We start from the raw sequence: 18,083 nt of genomic DNA, 5'->3' as shown, positions 1-18,083 counted from the left end.
CAAACATTCGATGTGCATTTAATATATTAACCTTAGATATGAACACGTATCGAATATAATTCATACCAGGGCCTGATCGACCAAACTGTTTTGGGGCCGTAACGTCCAAACCAGGGCCGAATCGACTTGGAACGAATCGATCGTCCCCGACAAATACGACTTCAAATTGTTTCCATATATGTTGCGCTTCTAATACTACTTACTATTCTATTCAGTTGTTAATTTTTGCAAACGATTCTCACCTTTGAGAGTTTTTCAATCAAATTTACAACTTCCTTTCGCATTGGCACCGATGGAAAGTTGAACCATTCCAGAAGACGTATCAGGAAGTACTTTTCCTGTACGACGTCAGCTTCGCAGATAACATTATGATCCAGCTTTGAAATTATATTATTCATTGAACGCACACGAATTTCCTCTAACTGGTGCCCTGAAACAAATCACAAACACAAATTAAATTCCCAAGGAAAAAAATATAAAGTTCCGTGATCGCGAACAAACATGACATGCACGGTCTTGTTTTTTGGATTTCAAAACTTACCAAGTTTGGTGAACAAGGGTCTAAGATTGACATCAGAACGCACTGGCTGCATTTCGACGCAAGACTTGGTCTTTTAGCATTTACAATTGACTCTGCTACGACTTAGGCGCGTTGTGTCAGCAATTTCACCAATTTAACAAATATTCTGACTAGACAGATCGAGCGAATGGTTCTCAGTTTAAATTATCCGCCATCTTATGTCTTGAATAATTTATGAAATCACGAAGATTCTCTCTCGCGAGACAGAGATTTCGGGTTGGGTTGAACTACTGTAAGTTATGGGGTACAAAGCATTATAGAAAAGGGGAAAGAAACAATAAAAGAACACACTAGTTATTGTTGTACATATATAAATTTATACTAATATATTGCCTAAATAACTATATTACATCAATTTACTTATCATCAAAATGTTTGCATAATGCATGAGCCCACGAATACTTACACCACGGAAACTGAATGGATGCTTCTCAAATCGTGACACTGAATGAACGTCATCCCCCAGAACCAGTGTGAACCAAAACATTCTGAGTTTAGTGTTATTGGTTAGATACTACTTACAGGTCGTGGTCGTCTGAACTGAAAGTGACAGTTTTGAAAACGTTCGTAATGTTCAATCGTCAAGTCAGACGAAGTATTTCTGTTGAATCTCTAACTTCTTTGGATGAAAGGTATTCTCTAAGACAGGCCGGAAACGGAAACGAGACAAAAACAAAAGATTTTTCAAGTTAGCGTGGGGGAAATAACGTTGCTAAGTATTATCGTCAGGGAAAGCTATTGTTTAAGCTAGTCTGTGATTGGTTGCTGGCAATGTTTGGGGGATTTTGACCAGTTTGTGACGTAGGCTTGTCTTAGAGAATGACTCGAATACTGTTCCCGTGGTGTGTATAGCTTGTGTACAGTGTTCTGAATGTGTTTGTTTTCATTGGGACTCTAATGTAAACATCAGCCCAGGCTGCCCTGAAACAGACATTTACGCAGGAGTAAATGTAAATACAGTAACGATCCGGTCGACTAGACTATGTAGCTAAAAAAAGGATAGCTTCATGACTGGACTGAATCGTACCATGGACGTACTAGTACGTCCATGATCGTACAGTGTGGATATTTATTATAATGTAGTACAAAAGATAGTACAAGGAGACAACTTTCGTACAGTGATGTACAGTGACTTGGTGTAACTGTCAAGTGCCGGAGCCTCGATCCCACCTTTATACCAATAACCCGGATGTGACATTACGTCATTAATACAACGTAAATAATACATAGGAGTATCGATATATAAGTATAATATTGGTAGATACTTGGACATTACATCCCTCCTAACCTAGATAGAATGTGTCACAAATAAAGTGTTAACTGTTACACATGCGCAAAGATCAAACTTTATATAAACTAGTTTTAAACTTTAAACTCGATAGAAATGTAAGCAAAATCATGAAACGAAAAGGTTTGACTGACAGAAGTTGCGTCTTTGTTATTGTCAATGAATAGTGTCACTTTATGATAGTTGAGCGTTCAATTGTTCTGAGATAACAAATAAACATCAAGAGTTCATTAACATTGAATGTAAGAGTTATAAGAGTTCATTAACATCAAATGTAAGAGTTCAATAACCTTCAGTAAACAAATGTTTACGTTTGTGTCTAAAACAATAACTGGTTAAATTTGAGGCGAGAGGTTACTAGTACGTCACCTCTAAGGTAAATCCTCAGCATTTACTTGCCTTACTACACTGAACATAATCTTTTAAATATGAAGGTGGTTGATGTTGGCGTTGCGAATGATCACGACGTGGAACACTCACAGGTTGACTTGCAGAGGTTCACGATGTTGAATCTAACAAAGTGGACTCTTCAGCTTCGTCTTGTTCTGCTTCGCCTGTCTTGCCGTCATGTTCACCCTTCAACACATTGAAACGAGATGAGTTTCTGGTTATTTTATGATCACCTTTCATCGCGGTTATCATGGAACCATTTGTATCTGTAACTCTATATGGATGTGTGATGTATGGGGTTGTATCTTTTCTGATGTACCCATCCTGTTTTATCAGCACAATATCACCCACTTGAATTTGCTTCTTGTTAGTATTCTCACGATTGTCCGCATTTAATTTCATACGTGTTTTTTGTTCTTTATCGCGTTGACGTAGCTCGCTGTCAGCATGGCTAGGTGTGCTGATTTCCGGTAAATGTACTCGCATTGGTTTTTTCAGCAATAATGATGCAGGTGGTACACTGGTTGTCGTGTGTGGTGTGGTTCTGTAGTTATGTAAGAATCTGTATAACTGTTGTTTCCACGCCTTGCCTTCAATATGTGCTATGCGATATATTTTCTTCATGGTGTGCATAAATCGCTCAACCTCACCGTTTGCACGGGGCCATCTTGGTGTTATTTTGCGATGCTTGAAACCAAGATCTTTTGCAAATGCTGCAAATTCAATGCTGGAGAATGGTGGGCTGTTATCAGAGCGAACTATCCTGGGTATTCCAAACAGCGCAAATATGCTATCTAGTTTTGTAATGGTGACCACCGAACTCGGCCAGATTTCTACTCGGCCAGTGACCGATCACGGCCAGTGACCGTACTCGGCCAGCATATGTGCATAAGGGTGTCAATGATGCAACAGCGAGCGTTGTATTACAGACTGTCAGAGTCATATCACAACAAAATATAAAAAATGTACGGGCGTCAAAGGGTGTCGATTTCAGTGATGCCTTTCGTGCTTTGTTAATAAAAAAAGGGATGTCGATTTCAGTGACGAAACAGCCAGCGCTGTGTCTTTTGTCATATCACAGTAAAATGTAAAAAAAAATAGACGGTCGCCGATGTGATGTCTGTGATTCGATGTAATGTCTGTGTTTTTCCTTTGAAAAGAAAATTTGCATCACTGAAATCGACAATGTTCAGCCAATGTTGAAATCAACAACATGTCGGAGAACCAGTAGCGTTTGTGTGTGTGTGTTTGTAAACTTGCGTTGTTGAAATCGACAACAAAATAGTCACGGGAGTTGAAATCTGGCCGAGTTCGGTTGTATTCTTTTGTAATAACGAATCTAGATGCGGTTGAACTTATTACCTCTACTACGGGGTAACGGCTGTAGTCATCGGTTACCACTAAGATATGTCCACCATTTGGTAAATCACTGAAATCAACGCTGACTTCCTCCCACTGACATTTTTAGTTGTTCGCGTCCACCTTCCACGATGTTCAGTTGACATGGAGTACACGACTCAACAGTTTCTTTCACCATATTATCGATTCCAGGGAACCAAACTTTCTCTCTTAAGAGCTGTTTTGTTTTAACGATGTCTTGATGGCCCTCATGTGCAATATTATATTGATGATTGCTTGTTGTAGATCTTCAGGTATTACGATTCGGCTATTGCGAAGTAGTAGGTCGCTGCATGAATGTACTGTCAGCTCATTTTTCACAGCATACAGACATTTCAGTGTGTTTTCCTCCTTTGTATTAGTAGACTGTGAGATAACTTCATCCCACTTGCCAGTTTGTAAGGCTTGCATGCACAGTAACAAAGGTGTATCAGTCTTTGTCGCTGCTTGGATGTCTTCAATCTGTACTGTTTTAGGCGTAGCATGCTGTATGATGGACTTTATGTGTTCTTCAGCCATTTTCTCTTCCCTGCTGGTTGGTTTGACAGAAGATAGTGGATGTCGAAACATGTAGTCTGCTGGATTAAGTTTTCCAGGTCGGTATGACACTTTAAAATCATACTGCTGAAGTTTGAGAATCCATCGTTCTATGCGTGCTGGAGGTTTTGCAGTTAGACTGTTGAAAAGCGGTACTAAGGGCATATGATCGGACATCACTTCAAACTTGTGTCCGTATAGGTATAAGTGGTAGTGAAGCACTCCCCATGTCACCGCCAGGGCTTCTCGTTCAACTTGTGAATATCGTTGCTCAACAGGTGTTAGAGATCGACTGGCTAGTGATATAACAGCAACACTGCCAGTACTATCACGCTGTGTAAGAATAGCACCCAGGCCAACATGACTTGCATCTACAAGTACTTCTGTCTGTCTGACTGGATCAAAGTAGGCCATTTTACGGTTGACTGAGATCTTGTCTTTGATTTGTTGCAGTGCTTGTTCTTGGCGCTTTCCCCATTTCCAGGTCACGTTATTTTTCGTAAGTTCACAAAGTGGTTCAGTAATGGTTGCCAAATTTGGAATGAACCGACTGCAGTAATTCGCCATGCCAAGTAGACTCTTTACAAACCCAAAAACCCAACACCAAGGGATGACAAGGCCAGTAGCTCATATCAAGTTGCCTCTGAGGAGGACATGTTTGATTTTTGTAAAAAATTACATATAACTGGTAAACGTTCATTAATTTTGACAACTTGTGAACCTTTTTGTGAAGACTATGTGCCAACTGTTATTAAAGAAAATTTCCCAACTATTTTAACTTCACTAGTAGACAAACAGTGTTTTGAAATGAATTACTGTAACCTTGTAGATCACTGTAGTAAAATAAGTATTTCTGTTAGTGATGAACAAGCTGAAGCAGTAGAATCTGCTACACGTAGTCAAACAAATTGCAAACTGTGGTAAAGATTTAGAGAGAGCAGAATAACTGCCTCAAAAATGAAAGCTGCTTGTCATACTGATCCAGCATATCCTTCTTTAAGTTTAATAACAAGTATTTGTAACCCAGAAAGCACAAAATTCACAACAAGGGCTACAGAATGGGGATGTGAGCATGAAAAAGTGGCAAGAGACAGTTTTGTTGAAAAAATTGGGAAAATGCATGAAAATTTTGTTGTAAATGATAGTGGATTTGTGATAAACCCTGATTATCCACATATTGGTGCCTCTCCTGATGGGACTGTATCTTGTGATTGCTGTGGGGTTGGGAGCTTGGAAATTAAATGTCCATTCTGCAAGAAAGATACAACAATACCAGAATCTATTGACAAAATGTTTTGTTTACAGGTAAATGAGGATGGTCATTTAAAACTAAGTAGAAAACATGCATATTATTATCAGATTCAAACTCAGCTTGGTGTTTGTAAATATGAATTTGGTTATTTTGTTTTATGGACTGAAAAGGGCATTCACATTGAGATAATACAATTTAATAGTTCACTTTGGGAAGAAATTGTAGTAAAATCAGAACGGTTATTTAGAATTTAAATTTTCCCAGAACTAGTGGGGAAATTTTATTCTCGGTTACCTAGCACCTGTTTCAGTACCAGCACTCACGCTCTTAACAAGGTATCAACATCATCTGAGGGAGACGTGTTGTATTGCTATTGTGAACAGGTAGAATCCGGTGAAATGGTTGCATGTGACAATGTGAATTGTGAAATTAAATGGTTCCACTTTGAATGTGTTAAAATAAATAGGGCTCCCAGGTCTAAAAAATGGTACTGTCCTGACTGCAGGAAGCTTCCAGAATTTAGGCGTGGTGGAAAAAATAAAGGAAAACCATGAAATGTGGTATTTTTAAAATTTAGTTCATCAAATAGTTTAATCATGTGATGTGTTTGATCAAAATACTTACCTTTGCAAACTCTGACAATTTTACCTTAAATGTTGCTCTTCTGGGATGTAGGAAATATCTGAATAAGAAGGAATTTTGAAAATTACAGCCAGAAATTTTAACCACCAAATGTAGGTGTTGTCATATGTATGTATTGACTACTTATTTTTACAGAAGAACATTTCTTGCCCACAGCAGGTTTTTTTGCTGCCTTCTGCCTATTCTCTACCTCCCTGCTCTTTGAGTTTCAAACTGATTCTGAGACACATCATTTTGTATGTAGTTGTGCTTACAATGTAATTTTAACTTTATTTTGTCATGCCAGATATAAACTACTGTATATAAAGATCATCCATTCATTTGATTGTGGAATGTATATACCGGTATATCAACACTGTGAAAGCGACATAATAAAATGATTAAATTATTATTTGTTGTATTGTTTTTATTTGACAATTGTCATTGTAAAGCCTCTTGACTATAATAAAAATATTGCATCATTGCAGTACATGCAACAGAAAAAAAACGACTGCTAGTACCAGCCAGAAATACACATTCTCTGTACTCAAAAAACAATTACCATATTTAGTATTAGTAGCGCATACTGTTACGTAAATGAGTCCGCGATGTTTCCATGGTCAAAATCATTTAATCTTTGAATACTGTGTTTTCGACTCCCATGTTGGAAGCACAAAAAGGGAGTCTTTGCAGTTAGTGTGTCTGTCTGTGTGTGTGTGTGTGTGTGTCTGTTCCATTGATATCTCAAGAACCAATGTTCGGATTTTAATGAAACTTGGTATATAGCTTGTCTGGGGCAATGCGCAGATTTGATTAGTTTTTGGTTGATATCCATGCATATTAATGAGCTCATCTGCATAATAATGTGTGAATTTTAAGCTATTTCAGTTATATCTCAAGAAGCATTAAAACGATTTTTATGTAACTTGGTAAGAATGTTACTAATGATTGGCTGCTGCAGTTCATTGTTGTATTTTACATTTTAATTAAAATTTAGCATTTTTTATGTATTTTTTTATTATTTTTTTTTTAATTTTTTTATGCCCAGTTGCATGAATACAACTAATAGGAATCGGTGAGTGGACTAATTTGCATAATGATGCGCATGCGTATTCTATTTTTTATGACCAGCAATTTATGATGGTGTCAGCCATTTTGTTATTTCCAGTGTGTTGTACAAAAACGAAGCAAGCGCTCGGGAGATGACATGTATCAGTTTATATTATGAAAAGGTCTAAGAAATTACATGTATGATTTTTTATTATCATATAAGTAAATAAATAAATAAGTAATTGAACAAATGTATAACCTCAATGACTGTGAAATGAATTACTGTGCAAGCTAGTTTACATTCACGTGTGGTGTACAATTACATTCAAGCCACGGAACATTGAACCCTGTGTGAGCCCAGTCAAGAAAATAATGAATGTGAGATTCATCATCGCCAAAACCATGGCAGTGTTGAAGATATGAAAATGGTTGGTAGGTTCGATTTCATGGTAAAATGTTGTGTGAATTCGTTGTACTTGTGAATCCTGATTTATCGCCGTATTATTGAATGCAAGAACAAATATGGTGACCTCCAGCATCAATGTAGTTGTATCAAGTCGCTGCCGTAAGGAGATATTTCCTTTGTATCGCTTACATGTGTAAATATATGTTGGGATTTAGAGAAAAAAAACTCGTAAACCATACCTAATTTACCGTGACAGGAGTGATCCATTTTGGTCCCGATTGTTGGTGGGCTGATCAGCATGTCGGATTATTTCTGAGAATGTTCTTCGTGTGGGAAATCACAAAATCATTAGCACTAAGTAAGCTGGTTTACCTTATTTTTGTGTCAGGGTACCCTGTTCAATTGACATGAATCAACATGCGATGATTACCAAAACAATTTGACAATCAGTGTCTGATTTGTTCATTGCCCCCTCAACACGGTGATTTGTTATGACGGTGATTTGTTATGAGGGGTCGGAAATTACGAATTCATTAGCTCTAATATATCCTAGTTTACTTTAGTTGTTTCATCCGATTATTCTGTACATTGATTTTACCTAGCAAAGGAAACAATCGGTGTCTGGCTTTGTTATATTTACACTATTGCAACACCTTATGTGGGCCCCCAGCGTGGGCCTCATGTTTCACTATTTTTTTCATTGAATATTACACGGCAAGATATCCCTCAAATCGAAAAGCACATTTATTGCTCGAGTTACTGTTCCTATTAAGTTAAGCCATGGAGCAAAAAAGAAAATATGGTTAAGCTGAATACCATGCTTCATGTGAAATGTACAGACCGTGATGTCAGCATTAACTACTGGATGCACAGTGGAAATCACTGGGGCAACGCCACGCTGACCGGCGTCTCCTGCCTAGTAAAAAAAACATGCGGGACGGGCTGCAGGGTTTTAAGCCATCGTAGATGTTTTCGAAACGAAAATTAGCGAATAGGTTTTGTTTCGAGCCACTTAAAATGTCCTGTGTGTATTTTTGGTTGGTACTCATCACGTGCGACGTGCCCCAGATAGTGTCAATTTATGCGCAGTAACAAATGAGAAGTGTTGGGGATTACTTTGAATTTTATGTACCGAGAAGTACGTCTGCCGTAAATTATTAATATTTGTTAAGGTACTGAGCTGTACGATGGTTGTAATTTTACCATGTCGATTTTCGGGATATACGAACCAATCAAAAAGATTGTGATGCCTTCCTTATTAATATACGTAACTGAAAATAAATAAATATAATATTTATTGACACACATATTGATATTAAGATAGTGGTTTGAATTTTAGATATTTAGATTGTGATTGTTTGTCAGAAATTTACATAGTTGTTCTTGCTACTTTATGTTTTCCCTGTTAACTAAATTTCTAAAATATTTTTAAATGCCCTACAAGTTTATTTTGGGCATTTATTTGTTTACTATTTTCGTTGTATTTCATTTTCCCCAATGTTTTATGAATTATTTCAGTTTTCTTTTTAATGTTTCAATTTTGTGTAGACTTTTTATGCATATTTTTAAGTAGGCTTATTGTAGGTATACGATGTCTATGTGTGTAGATGACTACTGGTGGCTCCTTATTTAATAGATTATTCATAATTTGTTTATCATTTTCAAATATTCCCGAATATTACATCATGATCCCTATTCCCTCAGCACACGGGAGTTCTTTGTAAGCTTTCTTTGATTTGGTATTGACCCCCTAACTCTTGCCCCCAAAAATAATATATCGCCCCTTTTAGAATGTATTGACTTACTAATAACTGAATATTCATGAGCACAGAAACTGCCACATCATGAGTAAATTAGCATAATTTTAATAAATTTGCATAAAGTGTAGGTATGTCTACTGGCGTCCTGCCATGTAAATTCACACTTGTGTAATAATATGGAATTTATGTGTTGTGTTGTCAGCACAGACCTGTGTCATAAAATAACGCTCCACCACCTCTTTACATGAGTATATTTATAAACGTTTTTCCTTTTTAGTCACATATTTTAGTGAAATAATGTGAGAGAAATATTAACGTCATACGTATTTCAGTCTTTGGAACAGCGTAATACACATAATTATATACCCTATATATAAAATATGTTTTTGAAATTCAGTCCCTCACCTCACCCTCGGTCGTTTTTGGCATCAATTTATTTTTGCTCAGAAACGCAAGGGCGCTAAGACTCGATTTTCAAGGACACAGGTTGTTTGGATTGAACTGTTTCTTTTGTTTCGAGTTCGTTGTAGGTCTAGAAACATAACAATGTTGTTTTTAGTGAATACAGAATATGTTCTGTTTCAATACAGGATTTTGATATGCCAATCAGGCAATTTTAACAATTTCTTACTGTAGCGTCCCCTGGATAAATGATTCTCTGCTCAAAAAAATTACAATGGTATTAGTCCAGAACAGACTTCCTGTTCAGCACGTCTTTGATTGTTGCAATGTTTACGCCACTGTACGAAAATACACACACTCGCGAAATTTACAACATTCCCTTGAGCATTTTAGGATAGTGGGAATGAAAGCAAATTGATGGAAATGCCAGTTACAGCACTCATGAAGATTGATGATTCGATTGCTGGCCGGGATAGCTGTATTTAGTGTTTAATTCTATGCAATAGGTCTACACTTGCGATTCTCAATTTTGATGTGTAAAATCATATCACTGCTATGAATGGCGGCGGCTGACAGACTGTTTTGGCTTTTTTGTTTTACTATTCTGACGTTTACTTGGTGCATTTTGTATATACCAGTCAGACACTGACAGTAAGTAAGTAAACAGTCCGGGACATAGTCAACATGGGACTCTGAAGGCTCCGGAGATAGCGTCATCGTACAACATTAATGAACAAAATTTACATTACAATCTCATGCTTCTGAACAATCCAATATTTATGCTGGATAACAAAGTATACAAGTACTGTCTACAATATACTGCAAAGTGAAAATGATATACCTATTTGACCTTGCACAAAATTCCAAGAACACAAAGCAAACAACTAACAACAATCGACAAAACAAAACAAAAACTGCAGAGTACACCAAACAGTCACTGTAGTCACATGACCTCATGATCAATGTAAATACAAAATAAACGTAGTGAATACAATATATATATAAAAAAAATCTTGCAGCCTCCATATATAGTTACACAGATCACAAAAAATGCATTATTATTTTTTGTCAAGGCTATGTATATACTTAATTTTGGGTGTATTTTTGTACACGTATTCATTAAAATATGTATACCCATTAAAATTATCAAAACTTCAAATGTAATTATAGTAAAAAAATAAACAAAATTATTGAAAGTCATTTTGGATTTTTTGAAAAAAAGTCTAAATCTAAAAGTGTAATTGGTGATGAGAATTGCCAAGCCAGTTTATAAAGTAATGAACAAAAATGTTAGTAAATATTACTGACTGCAAAAGAAGCCCATCGCGAAGTGTCTTGTATCGATAATAAAATTTTTGTTTGAAATTTGGAATATAATCATGTGTAGAGTGCCTTTCGAACCAGACACTAGCAGCAATTTTGGGGCCAGTTTGTTCTTACAATATTTCTAAGTTTCATTTATCATAATTTAGCGAAGAAACCCCCAAACGATTTAATATATCTGTAAAATATGTGCCAGCGGATGAATGACTTTGAAAAATTCGAAGTTTGAACAAATTCCCAGCCCTCCTTCCGTGTTATGCATCAGATCAGTGTAGAGAAGACACCAACCTGCAACGTCAATGGGCTCGAAAAAACTGTCAGCAAAATTTGCCTCTCAAAATGCTGGAAATAGCGTTTCAGAGGGTCTAGATTTCCAATTTGTAAGGGAAGCATGCCCCTAGACCCTCTAGTAAGGTCGTGTATTCGGCACGAGGTTGGTGAACAGATCCCCCCTCCCATGCAAAATTTGGTGCTGCCACCTCTGGTACATGATTATTAAAGTTCCATACTTGATCGCCTGAAAATCCTATTTCAGTTACATTTGAGCATCAATCAAATGTCAAACTACCTACCACAGAGTGCAGTGGATGTTTGATCAACTTTGATTGGTTTAACATAAGTAAGCAGGGTCATCGACATATTCAAAAAGACAAATAACACATTATGCAATTAAGAAAAAGCATGAGCAAGAACAGTTTGACAGTATAAGTTCATATGACGCAGTCTGTCCTTGATATCTTTTGCTTTCACTCCTGTCATGTAATTTTGAACACTACAGTGAAAAGAAACAATTGTACCTTAGTTTATAAACAATAACATCAATTTCCATTTGATACTATTTCCACAGATGATTGAGTTGAGTAATAAAGTTATGATTATAATGTCTCTATTAATGTCTTACACCCATGTTTTCTAGTGGTTTATAATATTGTCTTTCAGTCCAAAAAAGAAGTGCAAGTTAGAAAATGTTGATTATTTACATCTGGAAGGTGTTCCAGAGAGTTATCATGACAGTGTTGAGTTACACATAGAGACTATAGCCGTAACAAGTATACCAAGAAACAAAGCGTCACTAGCACGACCAGTAGTGCCACCCATATCTGTGGCTACCACATATGAAATAGACAAATGTGAGGATTTTGCCGAAGCAATCAAGGTACACAAATCGTTTCACGTACATAAAATTGTACAAGTTAATACGGATTTAATTTTATAGCAATTACAATGTAAAACATAGTGTATATTTAATACATTTATTTTCCATTATTTGTGAATAAGATGAAATGTACAAACTGAGATGACATTCTCATTAGTTCTATTTAATATTACTGATTATTGTATGAGCAAAAATTTATGAAGTATTCACAGGTGTGATATGCAATGAAGATGACATGTGATTTGAATAAGTCACGCAAATTGCGATATCCCTGCGAGATCCCACTTTATTTGTGAAATCAACAAACATTTAATAATGAGATATGCACATTTGATGATGGTCAATTATGATGAAGTAAGGGAACAATATTTCCCTTTCAAAAATTCACATTTCGATATAGAGCTATAAAAAAATTCAAGTTCAAATTCAAATTGTTTAATTTTTGTGGCAGACGATCTTAGAGTGAATCAGCGGTAATTATGCTCATTTCAGTATCCCCAAATTAAGATTATTAAATACCCACTGTGTTCTGTGACACTGTTGGTTAGAACTACATTTAATTGACACACATGGAATGAGATCACTTTCAAACTTTCACAAATTTTGAGAGTCCACTTCTTCATCTCTTATCAACGTAAATGGTATGACAGTTGCATACCTATACCTTATAAATACTTGGTAGCAGATATTACAGAATTGCAGATTTCTAATCAACTGTAAGATATCTTTTTCCTTTGTATTCCTAGAATGAGTATGTGTACAGTCGTTTTGGTAACCATACATGTCAGGTGGTTGCCGAGGTAATCAACAAGTTAGAAGGTGGTATTGGTGGTTTAGTGTTTTCCAGTGGAATGGCCGCCATCACAACATCATTATTGGCTAATTTAGATGCAGGTGATCATTTGGTAAGTTACAAATTCATAATAAATATTATTTGCTATGAATTAATGCAAGGTTATTAATAGAATACCAAAAAGTATGCTCAAAGACAATACAGCGATATGGACCGACAGTCAGTGGAGTGTGACCATGTCCTGTCTGAGTGCACACTTTTTGGTATCTTTGTAATAACCATATTATTATACATCTTTTCCTCCCAAGGAACAGCACAGATTGAGCGAACTTCTTTGTATGGGGTCCTGTCAAACTCTGGAGGCTACTATGTTTGTTTTTATTACCTTGCCCATACCATCAAAGATGGAAGGGAAAGGTATATTAAGGGAAAGATTTTTGGCCGGCGTTGTCGTCGTCATTGTCGCTAATAATTGTTATTGTGTGCACAATAACTTTATTAATTTTATTCCAAACTTCACCAAATTTGGTCAACTTATTCATCAGTATAAAGTCCTCCCTGAGTTTGAACAGATGTCCTGTATGAAAATATCATGCAAAAATTGAGAAAATCTGATAAAATATTTTGACTGTTTCTACTTGACTGATCACTGGTGATACACACCAAAGGTCACTGATCTCAGTGGAAATATGCTTGTTGTATGTGTTCAATGAAGCAAATCATTTATCTTGTAATAATATCCTTGATAATGTATTTCCCAAATCCCATGGGAATACTATACTGGATTTCAAAACCAACTCATGGAGAGATTTTTTGCACAGTCTGATTTACATTTGCAAACCTACCAATAAAATCTTTACAGAAAACAAGATGTCAGAAAATCAATATAAGCACTCCTTCGAACTGGGTGCCAAACTTTGATCAAGATCTGAAGTTAATAGAAAATCTGTTTAGTTCAAAGTTATCAAATCAAAAACAATACATAAAAAATACATAAAAAGCAAAATGTTACATCCATATTTTGAAAAGAAAATTGTACTAAAATATATGTACTCTGTATTTGACGAACAGTTCATTCGACAAATGAAAATTCACAGGAATTTGTTTCAGCTATTAGAACAGAATGATAGAACTTTTTTAACAACAGTACTGTTCACTTCTCTCTCCACTGGACACCAACTATTTAAGTTGATTTGCATACAAAGCAGAGCTTGCAACATGATAGCTATTCATAGAGGGTGTTTTTTTGTACTTTTCATATAATACAGTAGTCACACAATGAGGCAGTTCATATTTGTCTCAGTGAATCATTAATTTTTGACATACACCTGTACAAAATACTTGGACAAAAGCCAGCTAAGATTTTTTATTATCTTGCATGTTTTATGAATCTATTCACATCTAAATGCAGCACTTTTTTTTCTGCGATGAGGCATTTGTTTTTATACTAAAATATCTTAATTACTCTGAATAAAGCTGGAAATTATGTCTCTTAAAATAATTAAACAAATTAGGCACCAATGTTTTTTAAGATATTTATATCTTTCAAGGACATTCGGTAGACTGATTCCCCGCTGTTGATTCAACCCCAAAACTTGTTTGTATTCAAAATTTATTATGACAATGCATATTTATATTGAAACAAACTATGATAAAAGGAATACTATTGGATAGCAATTTGGAATTTGCATTTCCTAATATGGTAGGATGAAAATACCTAGTGCAATACCGTAAAATTACGGTACGCTGTAACTTACGGTGACAGATGTATAATAATCTGTAAAAATATAATTGTGATGATTGGTACGGGATTCCTTTCAAAATGTGTGAAATTCACTACGTTCAATTACCCACCATAGACTCCGGTCAGTCAAAATGACTATTTTGAACTGTAGGCATTAATCAGCGATTCTGCCGGTGACGCAGAGATAGAATCCAGGTCAGGGGAAGCCCCATGACCTCAAGATTCTTTTACCCCTTACGTCACGAACCCACGTGACCGAGGCCACCTGGCAGCGCCACAGGTAGCCGTCCTTCACTCTTAATTTCTCTCCGCCTCGAGTGGAGATGAAATCTAGCGAGCTCTACTGGATCGCCTGCTTTTTAGCTCCGCTGTCGACTTTGTCGAGCGGAGCTTATCATATGAGTGATTGTCCGTCGTCGTCGTCCGTCGTCGTCGTCCGTCGTCCGTGTCAATGTTTTACTTTTTCGACTTCTTCTTGAAAACTACAAGCCTAAATGCTTTGATACTTGGTGTATATGTACTTTGGGTAGACCTCTCTTAGGTTTGTTCATTTCATGTTGATATCTTTAATTCTCTAATTTTGGTGAATATTTTTGTCATTTTTGGTAAAAACTGATATTTTCGACTTCTTGTTAAAAACCGCAAGTGGAATTGCTTTGATATTACATATATAAGTACTACATGTGGACCTCTCTCAGATTTGTTCATTTCGTGATGATATCTTCAATTCTCTAATTTTGGTGAATATTTTTGTCATTTTTGGTAAAAACTGATATTTTCGACTTCTTGTTAAAAACCGCAAGTGCAATTGCTTTGATATTACATATATAGGTACTACATGTGGACCTCTCTCAGATTTGTTCATTTTGTAATGATATCTTTAATTCTCTAATTTTGGTGAATATTTTTGTCATTTTTGGTAAAAACTGATATTTTCGACTTCTTGTTAAAAACCACAAGTGCAATTGCTTTGATATTACTTATATAGGTACTACATGTGGACCTCTCTCAGATTTGTTCATTTTGTAATGATATCTTTAATTCTCTAATTTTGGTGAATATTTTTGTCATTTTTGGTAAAAACTGATATTTTCGACTTCTTGTTAAAAACTGCAAGTCCAATTGCTTTGATACTACATATATAGGTACTACATGTGGACCTCTCTCAGATTTGTTTATTTCGTGATGATATCTTCAATTCTCTAATTTTGGTGAATATTTTTGTCATTTTTTGTAAAAAGTGATATTTTTGACTTCTTGTTAAAAACCGCAAGTCCGATTGCTTTGATATTACATATATAGGTACTACATGTGGACCTCTCTCAGATTTGTTCATTTTGTGATGATATCTTCAATTCTCTAATTTTGGTGAATATTTTTGTAATTTTTGGTAAAAAGTGATATTTTCGACTTCTTGTTAAAAACTGTAAGTCCGATTGCTTTGATACTATTCATATTGTTCATTTTCTAATGATGTCTTCAGTTCTTTAATTGAAATGTGCATTGCTAACAGCGGAGCTATCTCAGCCGATAGGCTGCTTGTTTTTTTTCCTGTCCGGATTTATAAGCTTGGGTTGTTGCCGCTGCTCGGCATCCGGCATGGTAGCTGGTAGGATAAGTTTTCCTTGTCATTTTTACCCTCGTGTCGTTTTCCCCTTTGTGTGTTGTATTTTTCACAGCAAAGAAATCAAAATCCGGCGCCACTACGTAGTCACATGTTGATTTCATGGCGGCACCTTTTACAACTGTAATTCGTTTCCCTCATGCATGTCGTCTTTTATTTTTAATGTACCGGTATTTAGCAATATATAGGTGTAATGACAGCACCAGGGCTCGCTGCCGTTTTCTTTCCGGTCTCCTCGTGTTTCGAGTCGATCGTGCAGTGGTTATATTCAGAATTTACCAGCATAGAACCCGCATCTGAGATACTTTGTCGTAGCTACGTGCGGGTTTCGGGGTTTTTGCGTGAAAGTGTGTTTTTTTCACTGGAGTTCTGAGGCCTGAGATTTTCTTTCAGAGCCATCAAAATCGCTGAGACTGACCGCGTCACAGCAAGGTCGCGCGTCCAGTAAACAAATCGGTTAAAGTGAGTTGTGTGTTTTGCATGAGTGGAAAGTCCTCACGCTCGGCTACCGGTACTTCATGTACCGGGACGTCGAGTAAGAGGCCAGACAGTGGAGGTACCGATATTTTTCTCGGTCTCCCCCGCTGATCGGAGGGCATCCTCACAGTCTGTTTTTTTCAGGTGGTGGTTTACCCGATTTTACCGGCTGCAGCGAGGCTGTGCCCCTGCAGGCTTTCCTCCTATGGGGCCCGTTGCGGGTCTCTTTGTGGACCCTTCCTCGCACGGCACCGGGTTTGCCTCCGAGTTGAGGGCTTTGGTCGAAGGACTGTCGGGGCAATTGCGTTCCTGGCAGGCCGGGTAGATCAGACGCAGTCGGAGCGAGCTGTCTCCACTGTGTCCCCTTGGTGGGCAAGCAGGAAGAGACACGAAAGCATGTTTGCATTCAAACACATCTCTTCCGGGGAACCCCCGTTCCCAGTCACGGCTCTCCCACTATTTTGGGGGGTGGCCGAGGCTCAGGCTAATTGCACCGGTCCTTCTCTGGATCCGCGGGCACTGAATGCCAACGGGGTGCTGGCAGCCAAGTCTCCGATCTCGGGGCAGGGCTTTCAGGGCAGGGCACGCGTTGACCCCCCCCCCACTTTCAGCCAGCTAGGGTTCGTCACGCGGTAACGGTACAACAGTAACGAATTTATCCTTGTGTCCGGTCCCCGCTGTGGGTTTTGACTCCTTTCTTACCGACCCACGGGCGTCCCCAGAGGGAACCGACCCTGTCATGAGACGCACAGTCGAACACGCTCCCTCTCACATATTTTAAGTTAAAGGAGACGCAGTTCGCTCGCGTTGGATACAGCCGGTACTCCGGGCAGTCCCTCAGAGTCTTCCATCTGTATGACTCGGTGAGCCACGCTTTTGGGGTGAGGCGGAGTATCATCAATCCCAGTGATACGATGTATATACCCCCACCCTTGATCCTAAAGCGACCACCTAAGGTTGCTTCAACGCTTATGGGATCACGGGCGTCGGGATTCAAAGCAACCCCATCAGCATATCTCTCCCCTGTCCGTCTGAGTGCGGAGTGGGGCGCAGAGCACGCAAACGGTGTTGATGGGCGGCGTTGGTCAGCCGCGGAGGATGTAATGCTTAAGGCCCCCGGGTGGGGATAACGTTAGGCAACACTTTCCACTGGACCAAACGCTACCCGGTCGGTGTGTTTCGGGATCAGACCCCATAGCGTGGGATGAGACCAAAATGCCCCCAACCGGATTCCAAGGCTCCTACCCCAGACCCCGGTACCATGAATTTGGCAAACCGGGCA

The 18,083-nt window shown here is 37.7% G+C and overlaps 2 protein-coding genes across 4 annotated transcripts in view; one reads left to right on the top strand and one right to left on the bottom strand.

The window, feature by feature from the left end:
* Positions 1–598, bottom strand: part of LOC100374803 (rotatin-like) — a 113,793-nt gene extending 113,195 nt beyond the window's left edge. The window contains exons 1-2 of the mRNA XM_085499911.1: positions 542–598; positions 243–430 (exon numbers count right to left, since the gene is read on the bottom strand). Of these exons, the coding sequence (XP_085356037.1) occupies positions 243–430; positions 542–593 (240 nt within the window). The 5' untranslated portion in view covers positions 594–598. The remainder of the gene's footprint in view (positions 1–242; positions 431–541) is intronic.
* A 484-nt stretch (positions 599–1,082) lies between these two features.
* The window catches only part of LOC102810166 (uncharacterized), a 57,766-nt gene continuing 40,765 nt past the window's right edge, over positions 1,083–18,083 (top strand). For all 3 annotated transcript variants that reach the window (XM_085500734.1, XM_085500735.1, XM_085500733.1), the window contains exons 1-3: positions 1,083–1,212; positions 11,947–12,163; positions 12,910–13,068. In XM_085500734.1, coding sequence (XP_085356860.1) covers positions 1,151–1,212; positions 11,947–12,163; positions 12,910–13,068 — 438 coding nt within the window. In that variant the 5' untranslated portion in view covers positions 1,083–1,150. The remainder of the gene's footprint in view (positions 1,213–11,946; positions 12,164–12,909; positions 13,069–18,083) is intronic.

The sequence above is a fragment of the Saccoglossus kowalevskii genome, chromosome 6 (assembly GCF_978046115.1).
Source record: "Saccoglossus kowalevskii chromosome 6, keSacKowa6.1, whole genome shotgun sequence".
Taxonomy (NCBI): Eukaryota; Metazoa; Hemichordata; class Enteropneusta; family Harrimaniidae; genus Saccoglossus; species Saccoglossus kowalevskii.
The sequence above is the reverse complement of the archived record's forward strand: the minus strand, read 5'-3'. Positions and strand labels throughout refer to the sequence as shown.